Source organism: Arachis hypogaea, chromosome 14 (genome assembly GCF_003086295.3).
Source record: "Arachis hypogaea cultivar Tifrunner chromosome 14, arahy.Tifrunner.gnm2.J5K5, whole genome shotgun sequence".
Lineage (NCBI taxonomy): Eukaryota > Viridiplantae > Streptophyta > Magnoliopsida > Fabales > Fabaceae > Arachis > Arachis hypogaea.
In genome coordinates this window covers 114962422-114978786 of record NC_092049.1, presented here as the reverse complement: position 1 = coordinate 114978786, position 16365 = coordinate 114962422, and the positions used below count along the sequence as shown (strand labels likewise).

General features: G+C 34.9%; 1 protein-coding gene across 28 annotated transcripts; it reads right to left on the bottom strand.

Annotated features, from left to right (window-relative positions):
• Nucleotides 1-4401: 4401 nt before the first annotated feature.
• LOC112743755 (uncharacterized) lies at nucleotides 4402-9697 on the bottom strand. Of its 28 annotated transcripts, none has more exons than XM_072214612.1 (15): nucleotides 9315-9697; nucleotides 8916-9016; nucleotides 8628-8839; nucleotides 8458-8496; nucleotides 7562-8154; nucleotides 7410-7500; nucleotides 6967-7234; nucleotides 6539-6632; nucleotides 5890-5995; nucleotides 5744-5765; nucleotides 5583-5643; nucleotides 5394-5497; nucleotides 5218-5279; nucleotides 4820-5108; nucleotides 4402-4717 (listed from the first exon to the last, which is right to left on the bottom strand). In XM_072214612.1, exons 5-8 carry the CDS (start codon nucleotides 7582-7584, stop codon nucleotides 6619-6621), a joined length of 396 nt encoding a protein of 131 aa, XP_072070713.1. In that variant the 5' UTR covers nucleotides 7585-8154; nucleotides 8458-8496; nucleotides 8628-8839; nucleotides 8916-9016; nucleotides 9315-9697; the 3' UTR covers nucleotides 4402-4717; nucleotides 4820-5108; nucleotides 5218-5279; nucleotides 5394-5497; nucleotides 5583-5643; nucleotides 5744-5765; nucleotides 5890-5995; nucleotides 6539-6618. The 28 variants fall into 28 exon arrangements, with proteins under 28 accessions (XP_072070713.1, XP_072070722.1, XP_072070717.1 ...); XM_072214621.1 differs by having other exon boundaries at nucleotides 5394-5483; XM_072214616.1 differs by having other exon boundaries at nucleotides 5583-5627.
• Between the last annotated feature and the right edge of the window lie 6668 nt (nucleotides 9698-16365).

Sequence of the window (16365 nt, the reverse complement as noted above, 5' to 3'; positions counted from 1 at the left end):
ACTGGAGGACAATGCTGTGCCATTGCAAGTGCTGTTTGAGGCTGCCATTGCTTCTGTTCAACCTTGCGTTGCCCAGTGATGCCCTATGCCACCCACGAAGTTGCTAATGGCAGCCTAGCATTTTGCTATTCTGCAACCTAAACCCTGCACTTCCATTTATGTTCCTACTCAGCCACACCTCTGCTTGCTGGAACCGTTGCCGGAGGTGGCAATGCAAGACAGATCCAGGAGGTGACATGAGGTGGAGATCCAGTCAGAAGGCTGGAGAAGAAGAGGGAGGAAGAAGAGCGGCAATGACACTCAAAAATGAAAGTGGAGAGGAAGAGGGAGGAAGAGGAGTGGCAAAGATATGATGGAGAAGGTATGCAAAGGAGAGTAAGAGTTTCTGGATTTGAGAGACTAAGGAGATAATTAGTAGATGATAGTAAAAAGCATTTAAGGGTAAAATTGGAATAAAAATATTGACTAATAGTTGACTATTTAAAATTTAATAGTAAGAATAAAATTGAAATTTATTTCAAACGTTAAGGACAAAATTGAATCAAATTAAACGTTACGAGTATTTTTGAAAAATGTTGAAAACATTAGGAACAAATAATATACTTTACCCTAATAAAAAATAAATAAATACCTTTTGTAAGCTAAATTTGTCCACTTCTATCAGATATCTATAATAGATTTTTGTCACTCTCTTTGTGTGTTGTTGACTAATGGTGTATACAAAAAAAATTTCAACATTTGATCATTTTCTTTGGTTGGTAAGTATACAAAGGTTAATTGAATAAAATTAAATATAACAGACTTATCTTGATCAAATACGATTTTTTTTCTATCATAATGAATGGATAACAATTATATTTCAAACATTTTAAATGATAAAAATGAGAGTAATAAGAAGTAGAATGAGAGGTAAATATAGAGGTAAATGAATACAACTTGCTCAGTGTGATTTATAAGGAGGCATTTTCTATTATGGAGTGGGGCAAGTTCCTCAAAGGATAGGCAAACCTTGGGGTTTCAATGCAAGTTCTCCTCTGGCCTAGATGAACTTGGGTAAACATTACGAAGTTTGCCAATGTGATAGGTGAACTTCAGCACAAATGCACAAGTACGCCGATGTGTTAGGCAAACTTGTTGCTGCGTAAAAAAAATGCATCTTGAAAAATAAACATGAAAAAATTTGTTATGGAAAATTTTTTTATTTTATTTCAAAAAAAAAACCCTTTGCGTGCACCTTTTAAATAGTTATTTAAATATTTGATAAAAAAATTTGATCAAATATACAAATTATTTGTCAAATATGATAGTAGTTTGTCACTTTTTACATCATCTAAAAAATTTGTCATTTTAATTTTTCGAGATAATACTCAATTTGATCCTTGAATTTGCACACGAGTCTTAATTTAATCCTTAAAGTTTGAATTACTTCTATTTCACCCAAACTTTGTAAACGCGATTATATTAGTTCCTAAAATAATTTTTGACGCACGGACTTTGCTGACGTTGATAGCTGGATGTCACACTGAACTTTGTAAACTAATGTTGTTTTGGTTTTGTTACTCAAATAGTCCAAAAAATTCATAGGTGGTCTTTATTAAAAATTTTCCTCCAAAAGCAAGTGATATGACGTTGTTTTGGGTCATTTGAGTGCCAAAATCAAAACTGCATCATTTTACAGGTTCCAGCGTGGCATCTGATTGTCCATGTCAGTGTTCTATTAATGTTTGTTCTTTAAAAATTATCCCAGGGGCTACTGTAAGTCATGTTCGCAAAGTTTGGGGGCTAAATACAGGCAATTGAAATTTTACGGACTAAATTTAGACTCGCATACAAGTCCAGGGACCAAATTGAATATTAACTCTATAAAGTTTTCTATAACATTTAATTTGATTCAATTTTATCCTTAATTTTTGAAAAAGTTTCAATTTTTATTCTTACTGTCAATTTTATAACAATTAACTCTAATATAATATTTTCTTTTTCAATTTTATCCTTTCAAATATAATCCTAATCCCTAATCTAGTTTTCCCAATACATAGACCCTTTAACCTCCATCCCTACCTCCACCAGACCCAACACCACCCTTCATCTCACCTTACTATTGCCATTGCAGTCGCCTCAACACTGTCATCGTAACACCCCCAGCACCCCCATTCATAACTGCACCCATCATCATCATCATCATCATCACCCTTTCTCACCCAAACCTCCACCTCTTTGCCCCTTCTCTTTTGTTGTCTACCATCACCTCACCAACGCCTTCACTTTCATCCACTGCCGCCTCTCCTACCCAACTTCACTACGATCACTCACCCCACAAACACAACCGAACCAACATTAACATCACTACCAACAACAACAACATAGAAAAACCAGAATTAAAATCAGTGACAAAAAAAGAGAGATCGAAGTATAGAGACCCCAAGCAGGGAAAATAGAAAGAGGAAGAGAAAGAGATGTCAAGCCATTGCTTCCGTTATAGACAAAAAAATGAGGAAGAAGAGAACAACGCGAAGTGGGAACACAGGCAGAGCTAGAGAGATATAGCTTGACGAAAATGACAGAGAAGATGGGAGTTTGTGTCGCCATGCATCTGGTCACGAGAGAACATAGAGCGTTGCTGTCACTGGAGGACAATGCTGCGCCACTGCAAGTGCTGTTTGAGGATGCCATTGCTGCTGTTCCACCCTGCGTTGCCCTGTGATGCCCTATGCCACCCATAAAGTTGCTAATGGCAGCGTAGTATTTTGCTAATCTGCAACCTAAACCCTGCACTGCCATTTATGTTCCTACTCAGCCACACCTCTGCTTGCTGGAACTGTTGCCAGAGGTGGCAATGCAAGACAGATCCAGGAGGTGACATGAGGTGGAGATCCAGTTAGAAGGCCGGAGAAGAAGAGGGAGGAAGAAAAGCGGCAACGACACTCGAAAATGAAAGTGGAGAGGAAGAGGGAGGAGGAGGAGTGGCAGAGATATGATGGAGAAGGTATGCAAAGGAGAGTAAGAGTTTCTGGATTTGAGAGACTAAGGAGATGATTAGTGGATGATAGTAAAAAGCATTTAAGGGTACAATTGGAATAAAAATATTGACTAATAGTTGACTATTTAAAATTTAATAGTAAGAATAAAATTGAAATTTATTACAAACGTTAAGGACAAAATTGAATCAAATTAAACGTTATGAGTATTTTTGAAAAATGTTGAAAACGTTAGAGATAAAAAATTATACTTTACCCTAATAAAAAATAAATAAATACCTTTTGTAAACTAAATTTGTCCACCTCTATCAGATATCTATAATAAATTTTTGTCACTCTCTTTGTGTGTTGTTGACTAATGGTGTATACAAAAAAATTTCAACATTTGATCATTTTATTTGGTTGGTAAGTATACAAAGGTTAGTTGAATAAAATTAAATATAACATACTTATCTTGATCAAATACGATTTTTTTTATCATAATGAATGGATAACAATGATATTTCAGACATTTTAAATGATAAAAATGAGAGTAATAAGAAGTAGAATGAGAGGTAAATATAGAGGTAAATGAATACAACTCGCTCAGTGTTATTTATAAGGAGGCATTTTCTATTATGGAGTGGGGCAAGTTCCTCAAAGGATAGGCAAACCTTGGGGATTCTATGCAAGTTCTCCGCTGGCCTAGACGAACTTGGGTAAACATTACGAAGTTTGCCAATGTGATAGGTGAACTTCAGCACAAATCACAACTAGAAAATTGATTAATACAGACAGATTTACAGACGGATTTAGTCTTTATTACAGACGGATTTTTGGTTACCGACGAAATTACCGACGGATTTTGTCCCTCTGTAAAAGCCCCGTCGGAAATTATTTACCGACGGATTTTTTTTCCGTCGGAAAATTACAGACGGATTTTTACCAATTACCGACGGATTTTCCCTTTGTAAATTCTGCATCCATTTTTTCGAAGGCGACGTACTTTCCGACGGATTTTCCGTCTGTAATTACAGACGGATTTTCTGACGGATTTTCCGTCTGTAATTACAGACGGATTTTCAGACGGAGTTTTCGTCTGTAATTACAGACGGATTTTCAGACGGAGTTTCCGTCTGTAATTACAGACGGATTTTTCGACAGATTTTCCGTCTGTAATTTGAACTTTAGAAAATCATCTGCACTCTGATTACCGACAGAAAATTCATCTATAAATCCGTCGGTAAGGTAAAATTTTTTTTTTAATTTTTCTATTACAAAAATAAACCTGTTTTCATACAAAATAAATATAAATTTAATAAATACAATTTTTTTATCTACTTTGTATTCGAATATTTATAATATTTCAAAAAAAACAAATTCATCGTATTATCAAACTAAAAGAATAGTACTATAAACAAGTAAATTAATATAATTCAAAACATAAACAAAGTGTATTAATACATTAACTATAATATTAAGTAACAACTATACATCAAAGTGTGTTGATACATCAACTATAATTCATCACAAATAAATATTTAATTAAAAGAGTATGTAGTCAAATCTTATGGAATAAAAAATCTCTTGGCGTGTATATTTGCCATGCCAAGCCAAGCCAAGCTAAACAGATCATGCTGGAACTGCATAGGTTCTTCCTCTAAATGAGACAGTTGCATCGGTGGTAGTGTTGGCAGCGTTTTCCTACATGAGACATTCCTAACAGAATAAGCACTTGCTCTTGCAACCTCAGACGCTTCCTGCAGTCACTTCAACGGTTACTAAAAGTTATTGAAATTGAAGATTTTATTTGAACTTAAAAACGAATGCCACAACATCCAAACAATTTCTATAAAACAAACCTCTAATAAAGAAACCCCCCACTTAAATGCTCCCAGGTTCATGAAATCTTTTGCTAAACAAAGAAGCCCCAAAGCAAGCCCATATTGTGCTGGCACACATTGTGATGAAATCTCCAAAGCTTGTCATAAAGTGAAAACTATGCCTTGTGTCTGGATATATGATCGGTGGATGGATGGATGATAGAATATTGAAACCAATAAACAATTCAACGAATCAACATTTGAGTTTTGATGATGATGATGATGCCAATATCCTTCATCTCACAAGGGACCAATCATAGGCCAAAGCCTGTGTCTCATTCAAGTAATTTCCAGTTAGCTCTAAGAGTTAATTGTTATTCTTATGTAGATTATTATTATTACTACTATTTCTTAACGTGGCACATATATGAACTCACCTATTAAGCACTTAAAACTGCATCACTTCCTGACTTGAATGTGTTGTTAACATTCACTTGGTCTGGAGACAAAACAAATCAAATTTTAGACATGAATTGAATATTGAAAATGTATAATATTGAAAAACACTACCAAAATTCTGTGGAAGACAGCATAATAAGTAACTAAAACTCACAAATCCAGCTGTTTAGAGGCATTCCTTGAGCTGCACGGCCAGTATTTAGAACATAACCATTCATCAGAAAGCTGTCCTAAAAAGTGGATTCTGCATAGTTATCACTGTATGTATAATCAAATCATTTGTTTATTCATTGATCATATAGCACTATTAGTTTGCAACCAAGGAAACAATTGCAATAAATACCTTTTTGTATATATAAAAAGGATTTTGGAAAGCCTTTCAACTTCCCTGAAATTGGTATAAGCTGATAAACAAGGGCATTATATATGCCAATGTATAAGCTGATAAGGGAGGCAGAGAAACACAATAATAACAAGAGTGGCCAAATAAATATAATTAATTACCATATTAGCATCTGGAAGTTCTCTAACAGCATCATCAACATTTTCAGCAGTTTGTTTTACATGATTAACATAGATACATACCAACAATTATCCAATGTAAAATAAAGAGAATTGCAAGAATTAAAGAAGCTTATATTAATTGTTACCACTCTTTGATAATTAATGAGCTGCACAGTAATTTCTATTTGGTTGTCAATGGCCTCTCTAATTTTTTTAACTGTAGCTCGATCAGTTTCAGGTCCTTGCAGAAATCTAAAATCAACCAAATAGAATCAAGATTAAAATAAGCATCACTATGATCATAGAAACATTTATACATATAATAATTGAAGCATGTGGAAAAGTTATAAACAATTGCAATAAACACCTTTTTTATCTCAGCTATATCTATCATATTCCTTTTTAAGTTTTTGTTTATCTCTTATCTTATTCAAAACTGGTGACTTGGAATCTCATCCATATTACTAAGTTTTAGAATTCATTATCATCATTTAACTATCCTTCCTTGTTTTACTCACTCTTTTATCTAACCGTGACACATCGTTCCAAATGTTTTTATAGTGAGATTCTTAATCTTTTCTCAAAGGCGGGAAAAGGATTGATGAGTCTTATCTTTTTTTTTCAGCGTCATAGTTAACTAAATTATTTTGGTAACTCATAAGTGAAAATTTATATTCAAATAAGAGTAATAATAATGACATAGACATTATATTTAAGCATTTTGTTAAAATTAATTTTTATATGTTAAAATATGTATTTACAAGTAAATAGTAAAGTATATTTAGATCATTTTACCTGATATTTGGAACCATTCATCAAAAGTTTCAGCAGAGCTGAAAATTTCAGGCAGAAGAAAATTGAGAAGGGCCCAGAGTTCATGAAGATTGTTCTGCAATCACAAAATAAGAAACCACAGTAAATATCCAACTTGTTAGATGATGCATGTTACGAGGGAAAGTGAACTAGAATAAGAGTTTTAAAAGTTACACCAGTCTATGAATAGATAATGCTGCGAGGAGGTACAAAAAATAAACAAAAACACAAAACAGCAGTTCTACCAAGTTAACCCAAATTATGAGTACAAATGCATTGAAAATAAGCTTCTCTTAGCAAGCAACAAATTTCCTGCAAGAATTTATATACAAGACCTAGTTAACTCAAGATACATTAACTATCCTGTTTTCAAAAATCAGCAATTTGGAACAATAAATGAACCACACCACCTTTTGCATCTTCGCTCTCCAAAAGCTTTATAAGAAGGTTCCCACCAACTTGCAACACTCCAGTTTCCGCCAAAGTGGACGGATCATCATGGCTTTGCTCACCTTCCTGATTATCATCACCGTCAGCATAAACTGAAAATGCAGCTCTTCTGCCAACAGCCAAATCCAATGCTCGCATCCCTAGCTCCACTGACAAAGCTGCATCTTTAGTTGTGATTCCAGAAACCAAAGGGCACATGTCCGAAAGTATAACAGAAAACCCTTTTTGCTGAAAAGTCAACAACCAAAACTTGATTATATTACATTTAGGAATGGTGATTATTGAGCAAAACCACCACCAAAAATTCGGAACCCTAATTCCATAAAATGTTTGTTCAGCATTTTGCCACAACAAAGTCAATGCATTTTCTTTTATTTGGTAAGTTTCAAGTAAGAGAGGGTACCTGTGGAGAGCCAAGCACCCGGAGCACAGCCGAGGTCCAGTACGAATGAGCCAGCCTTGATGAGCTTGTGCTGCTTTTGTATCTGTACCAGCTGTTAACTCAAAGTTAGTTAGTTAGTTAGAAGAAGAAGAAGAAACAGAAGTTTCGAGAACCTTGAAGGCAGAGCGAGCAACATAGCCAAGGCGCTGAGCTTCCTTGTAGAAGAAATCGGGTGCCCCCCGCCGCCCCTCCCCCCATCTCGATCCCTTTTCAAGGTTCAATGAAACTTGCACATTTTCTTTTCAGGCTAATGTTTAAAAGAATTTAATTTACAAATACATCCAATTACATGCCACAGTAAAAATAATTTTTTTATATTATCTTTAAAAAAAACCGAATGTATTACATCTGTTAATGTATTAAATTCACCTCTTATCTTCTAATTAGGTGGCCCTGAACCTCGTTTTAGTTTTTACTCTCAAGAAAATAAACCAAACAGAACAAGTGCTAGAATATGACTAGAAAAAGATCAACAATAAAAGGAATCAACAGCACTTTCCTATTTCTTTGCTATGCTGTCATGTTCATTGGACAATTCTACTTACATTCAAGAAATTTTTTGTTGTAACTGTTCACCTCTTGAAGACCCATTGCTTTGAGAAACAGGATCTCTTGAAGTTATTTTTGGTTGTAACTGTTCACCTCCTCTGCTTGCAATCTGATGCTCGAACTCTTCTACAACCTTGCTTAAAATAGATTCAACCAACTGTTCCATGAAGAGAAAAATATTAGTTAGAAGCTTGTAGGCTCAAACGCACTCTCGATAGTACTGTAGTAGTGGAAGACTAGTGATTGGACTATGCTCCAACTCTCTGGTTCTGAATGAGAAGATTGGACTATGCTCCAACTCACTTTGAGCCTTCTCAGATTAAAGGGTTAAAAATTGATTACTAACTCCTCCAATCCTTTTACCATTGCTTCAGAGCTCACAGAAGATAAGAATTAAAGGGTTAAAAATTGATTAAGTATGTCTTCAAGACTTGGGAGAGACAAGGAGGGCCAGCTTTACCTGGAAACTAATATAATTCAGTGAACCCTGATGAACAAGCTGCAAAATACATAAGCCAACAACACAGAAACCAATACAGATTAAATATTGAACTAAACCTTATTTACCAGAATAACAATTCTGATACATAAAATAGAACTCTATAAGGGTTATGCAATTGAAATATTAACCTGAGTATTTTGACCCCACCAACTTGATCTCGTCTAACAGATCCATCGCCAGTTCTAGCAGATCCTAAGTATTCCTTCTGTATCAATCGAATCGAATCGATGTAACAGACGTAGTCAAGTCACCAAGAGAACCCCACTGCTAAGCCACCCTTTTATATATTATATTGGAAGTCTGAACCCTCTCCAACATACATATTATGCACTGTCATGCTCTGCAACATTCACAATCTCAATTACTATCAACATAATCTCATAATTAGCATATAATTAGAGACATGAAACCCTAACCTTGAGTAGAGGCGTTACAGATCCATCGTTAAGAGTGAAGATATCAGAAATTTAGAAGAAAATTTAGAAGCATAGTGTCAACAAGATCTTGAGCTGTAACACTGAATAACAAGCAAATGATTATCAAACAATGAAAGTTGTAAATAATTATCAAACAAATAGCTCAAATTGAATTACAAATTACTTGAACAAAGCAGAACAGAACAGATTCAACATTTGTCCAAGCAAATGATTCAAACGAAAGCTTCGATTGCAGAAAAAATTCATCAAAATCAGAGTAAATCCGCAGATTCAAACGAAGCACAAAAGTAGAGTATGATAAACCTAAAACTGGCACAGAAAAATTGAGCCCTAAGGTTTATCACAAAGAACAGAATCACAAAATCAGGATTTATATACCTGAAATTTGAGATGGTTACAAGAAGAACTGAGAGAGCGAGTTGAGATTAGATGGGAGAGGTGCCAGAGGGAGCAGATGCGATGAGAGCGTCGGCAGAGAGCTCTGCGACGAGAGCGGCGGCAGGGGGATCTCGTAGGACGCAAGGGATGACAGAGAGATTGTGCGATGCAAGCAGCGGCTGCAGCGGCAACGGCCACGGCGGAAGAAGCAGAAGTAGCAGCCACCGAGAGAAAAGTAACTCGTGCCAGGGAGAGAGGAAGAAGCTCGTGTTTGATCTATGAATGGAGCTCGAAACACAGTTTGAATGGGGGCTGCCACGGAGAGAGAAGAGGGTATAGGTTAGGTCTAAATTAAAATTTTCAGACAGAAAATTTTAAATTACAGATGAATTTTCCGTCTGTAATAATTTAATAAAATGCGTGTTTTATCTACTTAATTACAGACGGAAAATCCGTCTATAACTATTCAACGGAAAAAAAATTAATTTTTCCGACAGAATTATAGACGGATTTTCTTTTCCGTCTGTAATTTATGCTAATATATTTTTTTTGTTTTCCGACAAAAAAATCCCTCTGAAATTCTGTCTGTATTTCAGTGGGATAAAATCCGTTGGAAATATCCGTCTGTAATAACTAATTTTCTAGTAGTGAATGCACAAGTACGCCGATGTGTTAGTCAAACTTGTTGCTGCGAAAAAAAAAATGCATCTTGAAAAATAAACATGAAAAAATGTGTTATGGGAAATTTTATTTAAAAAAAAAAACCTTTGCATGCACCTTTTAAATAGTTATTTAAATATTTGATAAAAAAGTTTTGATCAAATATACAAATTATTTGTCAAATATGATAGTAGTTTGTCACTTTTTACATCATCTAAAAAATTTGTCATTTTAATTCTTCGAGATAATACTCAATTTGATCCTTGAATTTGTACACGAGTCTTAATTTAATTCTTAAAGTTTGAATTACTTCTATTTCACCCAAACTTTGTAAACGTGATTCATATTAGTTCCTGAAATAATTTTTGACGCACGGACTTTAACGGAATGCTGACGTTGACAGCTGGATGTCATACTGAACTTTGTAAACCAATGTTGTTTTGGTTTTGTCAGTCAAATAGTCCAAAAAACTCATAGGTGGTCTTTATTAAAAATTTTCCTCCAAAAGCAAGTGATATGACGTTTTTGGGTCATTTGAGTGCCAAAATCAAAATTGCATCATTTTACAGGTTCCAGCATGGCATCTGATTGTCCATGTCAGTGTTCTATTAATGTTTGTTCTTGAAAAATTATCCCAGGGGCTAATGTAAGTCACGTTCGCAAAGTTTGGGGGCTAAATATAGGCAATTGAAACTTCAGGGACTAAATTTAGACTCGCATACAAGTCCAGGGACCAAATTGAATATTAACTCTATAAATTATGCTGTTGTCAATCAAATTTAAAGAGATAATATTCAATTTGGTTTCTGAATTTGCACGCGAGGTTTCAGTTTAGTCTCTGAAATTTTAATTCCTTTATTTAGTTCTCAAACTCTGCAAACATGACTTATGTTAGTCTCTGGGACAATTTTCAACAAACAAGCGTTAACAGAGTGTTTATCTGGACATAGCAGTCGGATGCCACACTAATTTTTTAAAAATAACTTTGTTTTGTTTTTGACGCTCAAATAACCCAAAAACAATGTCATGTCACTTGCTTTGGGAGGAAAGAAGAACTACGCTTTTAGGCTATTTGAGCACCAAAACCAAAATAACATCATTTTCAAAAATTCAGCATGGCATATGTTTGTCTACGTCAATGTTCCATTAACATCTATTTGTCAGAAATTATCCCAAGAACTAACGTAAATCATGTTTACGTAATTTAGAGAGTAAATAGAAATAATTAAAATTTTAAAGACTAAATTAAATTTGTGTGTAAATTCATAGAACAAATTGAATAGTATCTGAAAATTAAATTAATTTTTAAGCATACTATCAAGAGAGAAGATTTATTAAAAAGTGGTCAACCGAAGTGATAATCACCTTTGAATAATTTGATGACACCCACTTATTACAATAAAAGCCATTAATATAAGAATAATGAATATTTATTACTTTATTATCTTATAAAATTTAATCATATTATACTTACACAAAAATCAGTTAACTGATATAAAAAGAATTACATATTTAGCATCCCGTGAAAGAAATTTATTATACTCCTATATAAATAAATTAACTATTTTTCTATTATAAATTTAATTATTTTATTATGATAAATTTAATTATTAGAATAATTAATTATTTAACCGAAAAATATATAAATATACACGAATAATAATTAATTTTGTGACTAATTTTATAATATACATGAAGCATCTCTTTTAATCTTTATTTATTAACTATTTTATTGATGGATTATTGGCTGAAAAATTAATTATCTAACAATCAATTTTACTAAAAAGTTATTTTTCTAAACTAATAATCAACCAACAAATTAAAAAAATGATGAGAGATATTATAAAAATAGATTAAAAAAGTTATTAACTATTTATTGGCTTAAAAAACTAGTACCTAATATTTTCTTGCGATATTTCAATTTTTGATGACTTAAGAACATACATCATCACTGTTATTACAATAACCAAAAAAAAAATTATAAAATAATAAAAATTATAATTTTTAGAATTTTCGTTTCATGTATATCTGCTTTGGTAGCTCCCTTCTCTTTGTTTTTTTTTTGGTTAACTAATATTTAAAAATTGTAATTAAGAGGCATCGATCCCAGAGAAAAAAAAAATAAAAAAAGGATTGACACAAGTGTTAGAAATATGAGTAGTATGTACTGCTTATTATAAATAGTAGCATCATAGAAAGGTCGAATTCATAAAAATAATAAAAAAATTTAAAGGAGGACATAATGAATACATTATCATTTTCTTTACTATCACCACAACTATCACCATCACTATCTTCATTGTCTATACCCACCACCATCACCAACGATATCAACTTTTTCAATGATACCTTTTTCGAAAAGTCACTTTTTGGTTTGACAAATGTTGGAGACTTTGGTCCTTCTTTGTATGAGTGGTTAGGCATAGCTGAAGAAGATGCTTCGCTGGTCGAAAGGCGAGTAAAACATCCTCTTCCTTCTTTGCCTCCAGACGCAGTTATTCTAGAATCGTCTGGAATAGTTGCACATTCACAAAATCCAGCCATTTCCATAATCCCAACCAATAATTCTGATGTCGTCATTGCTAACAACAGCAACACCAATAACAGAGTTGGGCTTAAACGTTCAGCAAAATCTATTGTCAGTGGAAATGTAAATCTCCGAGGCGATGAACTAGATGACGAAAAAAATAATATTACAACTAGGTGAGAAGAAAAAAACAAATAATAGTAATAGTACTGAAATAAAGAAATAATACAATTAAATGACCATTATTTTTCTTGTTTACATTTTTTAATGATCTACTTTTTCCTTCTTGTGATTTAGTCTTCTATTTGAAAATTTTCACTAATTTTATTTATTGTTGTAACAAATATTTATTAAAAAAATCAAATAACAAAAAAGAAAAAACAAAAAAAAAACAGTTACAGAAAGAGAGAAGGTCAGAAAAGGATTCATGTATGGCGTGATGAGTGAGAAACAAAAGCCTTAGAATGTGGGGGGGGGGGGTTTTGTACTAATATTTTATTTTTTGCTTTTTGTTTTTTTAGGTTGAAACTTCGAGAATCTACGATGGCATCGATTGCAGCTACCATGAATATGAATAATAAAAGGAATAAAAATAATCTTTCGAAATTTGCTTTCTTGACAAAAAGCGAATCTAAAAACCTTGAAGATGGATATAAATGGTGTAAGTATGGCGAAAAATCACTCAAAAAAAGCCCCTTCCAAAGGTGATTATCTAAATACCATAATATCCCAACAAAATCTGCGGTGGTGTTTAAAATATTAAATAAAGACATATGAATAATTTTATCTCTTACGATACCAGTGTGGCCTCTTTTGCAGGAGCTACTATCGTTGCACTACAATTGGTTGCAATGCGAAAAAGAGAGTGGAGAGGTGCCTGAATGACCCCACCCATGCACTAACTACCTATGAAGGTTTGCACACTCATAATTTGCCACCAATCCTCCCTCCTCCGTCAAGATCTTTTGGTCTCTACAACAACTCCACCCTTAGTTCCATACTTGGTAGAGGCAGAGGTATACAAAAAGGTGTAGCTTCAGATACAGGTGCAGGTGCAAGGGCAAGATATCATGCTAATAACGCTATTACTAGTGTTAATGCTAGAACTGACAGTGGTAGTAGTGTTAATGACGTTGGCTCGCTTGAGAATATTGGTACCGGACTGCTTGAGGATATTATTAATTTGTCTTCAGTAGCACCTCAATATCATCATCATCGTTATCAACCAACATCTCTATAGGTGAAGAAATTATAATAAATAATTCTTAGATATTCTCAACGATCTTGTTTAATATTTTAACCATTTTTAGTATTTTAAAATGGGAAAACAATAATTTTAATATTTTTTCTTTTTGTTTTGTTTTTTTTCTTTATTGAGTGTTAGACAACAAAAAAATCTAGCAGTAATGTATTATAAGCATAACAATTAATTAGCAATAATAGACAAACAAAATTTTTTACGGTATAAATGCTTACATACTCAATATAATTGTATATATATGATAATAGTTTAAATTTAGGGGTAAGTATTATTTTGGTCCCTAATGTTTAGGGTCAGAATCGAAACAATTCCCAATATAATTTTTTATTTAGAATCGTCCTTAATGTTTTATTTCGTATTAAAATTGTCTTTTTAACTTTTACGGACAAAAATACCCTCCACCACCAGCAACTTTACCACCACCACCATCTCCCTTACTCCGATCAAATACTAATAATCAGATTCAAGAACACCAACAATAATACATTATTCAAATCCAGAAAAAATAATATCAAATTCAACAACCAAATCAATACACAACAACAATAAAATTAGAAAATAACAAATCAAAATCAGATTATAAGTGGAAGTAGAAGCAGACCCAGAAGAAGAAGAAGCAAAAGATGAAACTCAAGCAGAAACTCAAATAGAAGCAGAAAGCAGAGGTCGAAGCAAGAAGCAAAGCCAAAGCAAGAAGTAGAAGGCGAAGCAAAAACAGAGGCCGAAACAAGAAGCAGAAGCAGGAAGGTGCAGCGGCAAGAATGCGGCGGTAAGGAGTAGCGGCGCAGAAGCAGAAAGCTCTCTCATTGGCTCGCGACGGCGACGGCGGCTCCAAACTTCGCCGGCGCCGTCCCCCCTGTAAGACCCAAAACTTTTGAAAAAGGACTATCATTAGCTAATTTCAAATTCAGTATTTCTGTAACTTTAATTTCAGAATTTTCTTTATTAAAGAAATTTAAAGCAAGTTTCGATTAATTGAATTTGAAATAAATTAAGATTATTATCCAATTTTACAATTATTGGATTATTTGCTATATTCAAATTATAAAGTTGGTAGTTGTGAAATAATAAGGATTTTATATGATTTGGACTAAATGATTAATATTTTAAAGTATTGATACTGCTTTTTTGAGAAAATAAAGGATTTAATTATATTATTTTTAATTATTGGATTTGGACATTTTATTGAAAATAATTTGTAAAATTGATGAGCAAATAGTATTTTCTATATACAATTAGTGTTGGATTTAATTTGGGTTTCAATTACTATATTATTTCCAATTTTATTTGAAATTACCGAATCGTCCCTAATCCTAATTTTCAAAATAATGAAACCCTAATCCCTCCAACCCTAGCAGCCGCCATTGAAACCCTCCCCCAAGAACCCAGCTGCAAGCAGAACACGCCGTTTTTCCCCTCCTTCCATGAACCAAAGAAACAGAAGCAGAAAATGAAATTTTGAGGGAGAAGGAAGAAGGGTTTGCTGGCGTGGAGAGGGGGAAGGAAGCTCACCGCGCCGCCATCGCCCTCACCGCGCCTCACCGCGAGCTGCGCTTCACAGTCCGCACCCACACAGTTTTTCTTCACCGTGAAAGAAGAAAAGCTGAAAGGGAGATATGAGAGAGCGAGGAATAGACAAGAGACGGAGAGGGTCGTGCCGCCACGGTCGTCCAGGGAGAACGCCAGGGAAGGAGAAGCTGCTGTGCTGCCCAGAGCCGCGCTCAACTCGCCGCCGTTCAGGCTCCAGTTTGCCATCACCCTCGTGCAGTCGCCGCCGCGAAGTAGCCTTGCATTCGCCGTCGTCTTCGCGGGGCTTGTGTGGCCGTGGTCGCTCCTCGCCGTGGAGCCCGTGTCGTCGCCGTTCAGCCACCGCCGGAGCAGAGACGCGCGAGGGAGGTGGACGCCACCAGGAGCATCACGTCGCTGCCGCTGCCTGTGCCGTCGTCGTCGTCGCCGGAATTCTTGAGCGCCGCCGTCAGAAAGGGTTCATGTCGCCGTTAATGGAGCTAGCCGGGACTGTTCCAAGGCTTTACCGCTCATCCGGATCTTGCTCTGTTTTGGTTAATGCTGTTGCTATTGTTCTGGTTGCCGGAAGACGGTGTGGCTGCTGCACCTCTGGCCACCGAAAAAACTTCGCTGCCGTCGCCAGAGAACTCTGCCAGTAAGGGTTTTAATTTGTGGTTTCTGTCCTTTTTGGATTTCGAAAAGGTTATGATGCTGCGTGGTTATCATAGTTGATCCGCCGGAGCTTCTGGCCGCTACCGGAGCTGTTGTCGGGTCAATTCGGAATCGCAACTGCCTCACCTTGCTATTTCGGTAAGCAAGTATGTTTCGAAAGCCCTGCGTTAGTGTTCTGTTTCGAGTAATAAAGTAATTGTAATGTTGGTTTTAGGAGTTAGAATCCAGTTTGCCTGTGTCGTTTGTAGCTGTTTCTGCTTTTGAGAGGACAAGCAAAGCCGAGGTTTTGGGTTGTCGGTGATTTTGGGTTAAGAGAAGGCTCCTGTAACGCATTTGGGCTATGGTTTTGCATTTTGAGGTAGGGGCGCTTTCCGAAAACTATATTTTTATATATTGGAATTATTATATATGGATACTGATGTGAG

Excerpts from the sequence above, each read along its gene's own strand:
- LOC112743755 (XM_072214601.1), bottom strand. The coding sequence starts at position 7,584 with ATGTTGCTCGCTCTGCCTTCAAG. Across the intron at positions 7,501-7,561 it reads TTGCTCGCTCTGCCTTCAAG|CTGGTACAGATACAAAAGCA; the intron begins GTTCTCGAAACT and ends TTGAGTTAACAG. Across the intron at positions 7,235-7,409 it reads GGGTGCTTGGCTCTCCACAG|CAAAAAGGGTTTTCTGTTAT; the intron begins GTACCCTCTCTT and ends TTGACTTTTCAG.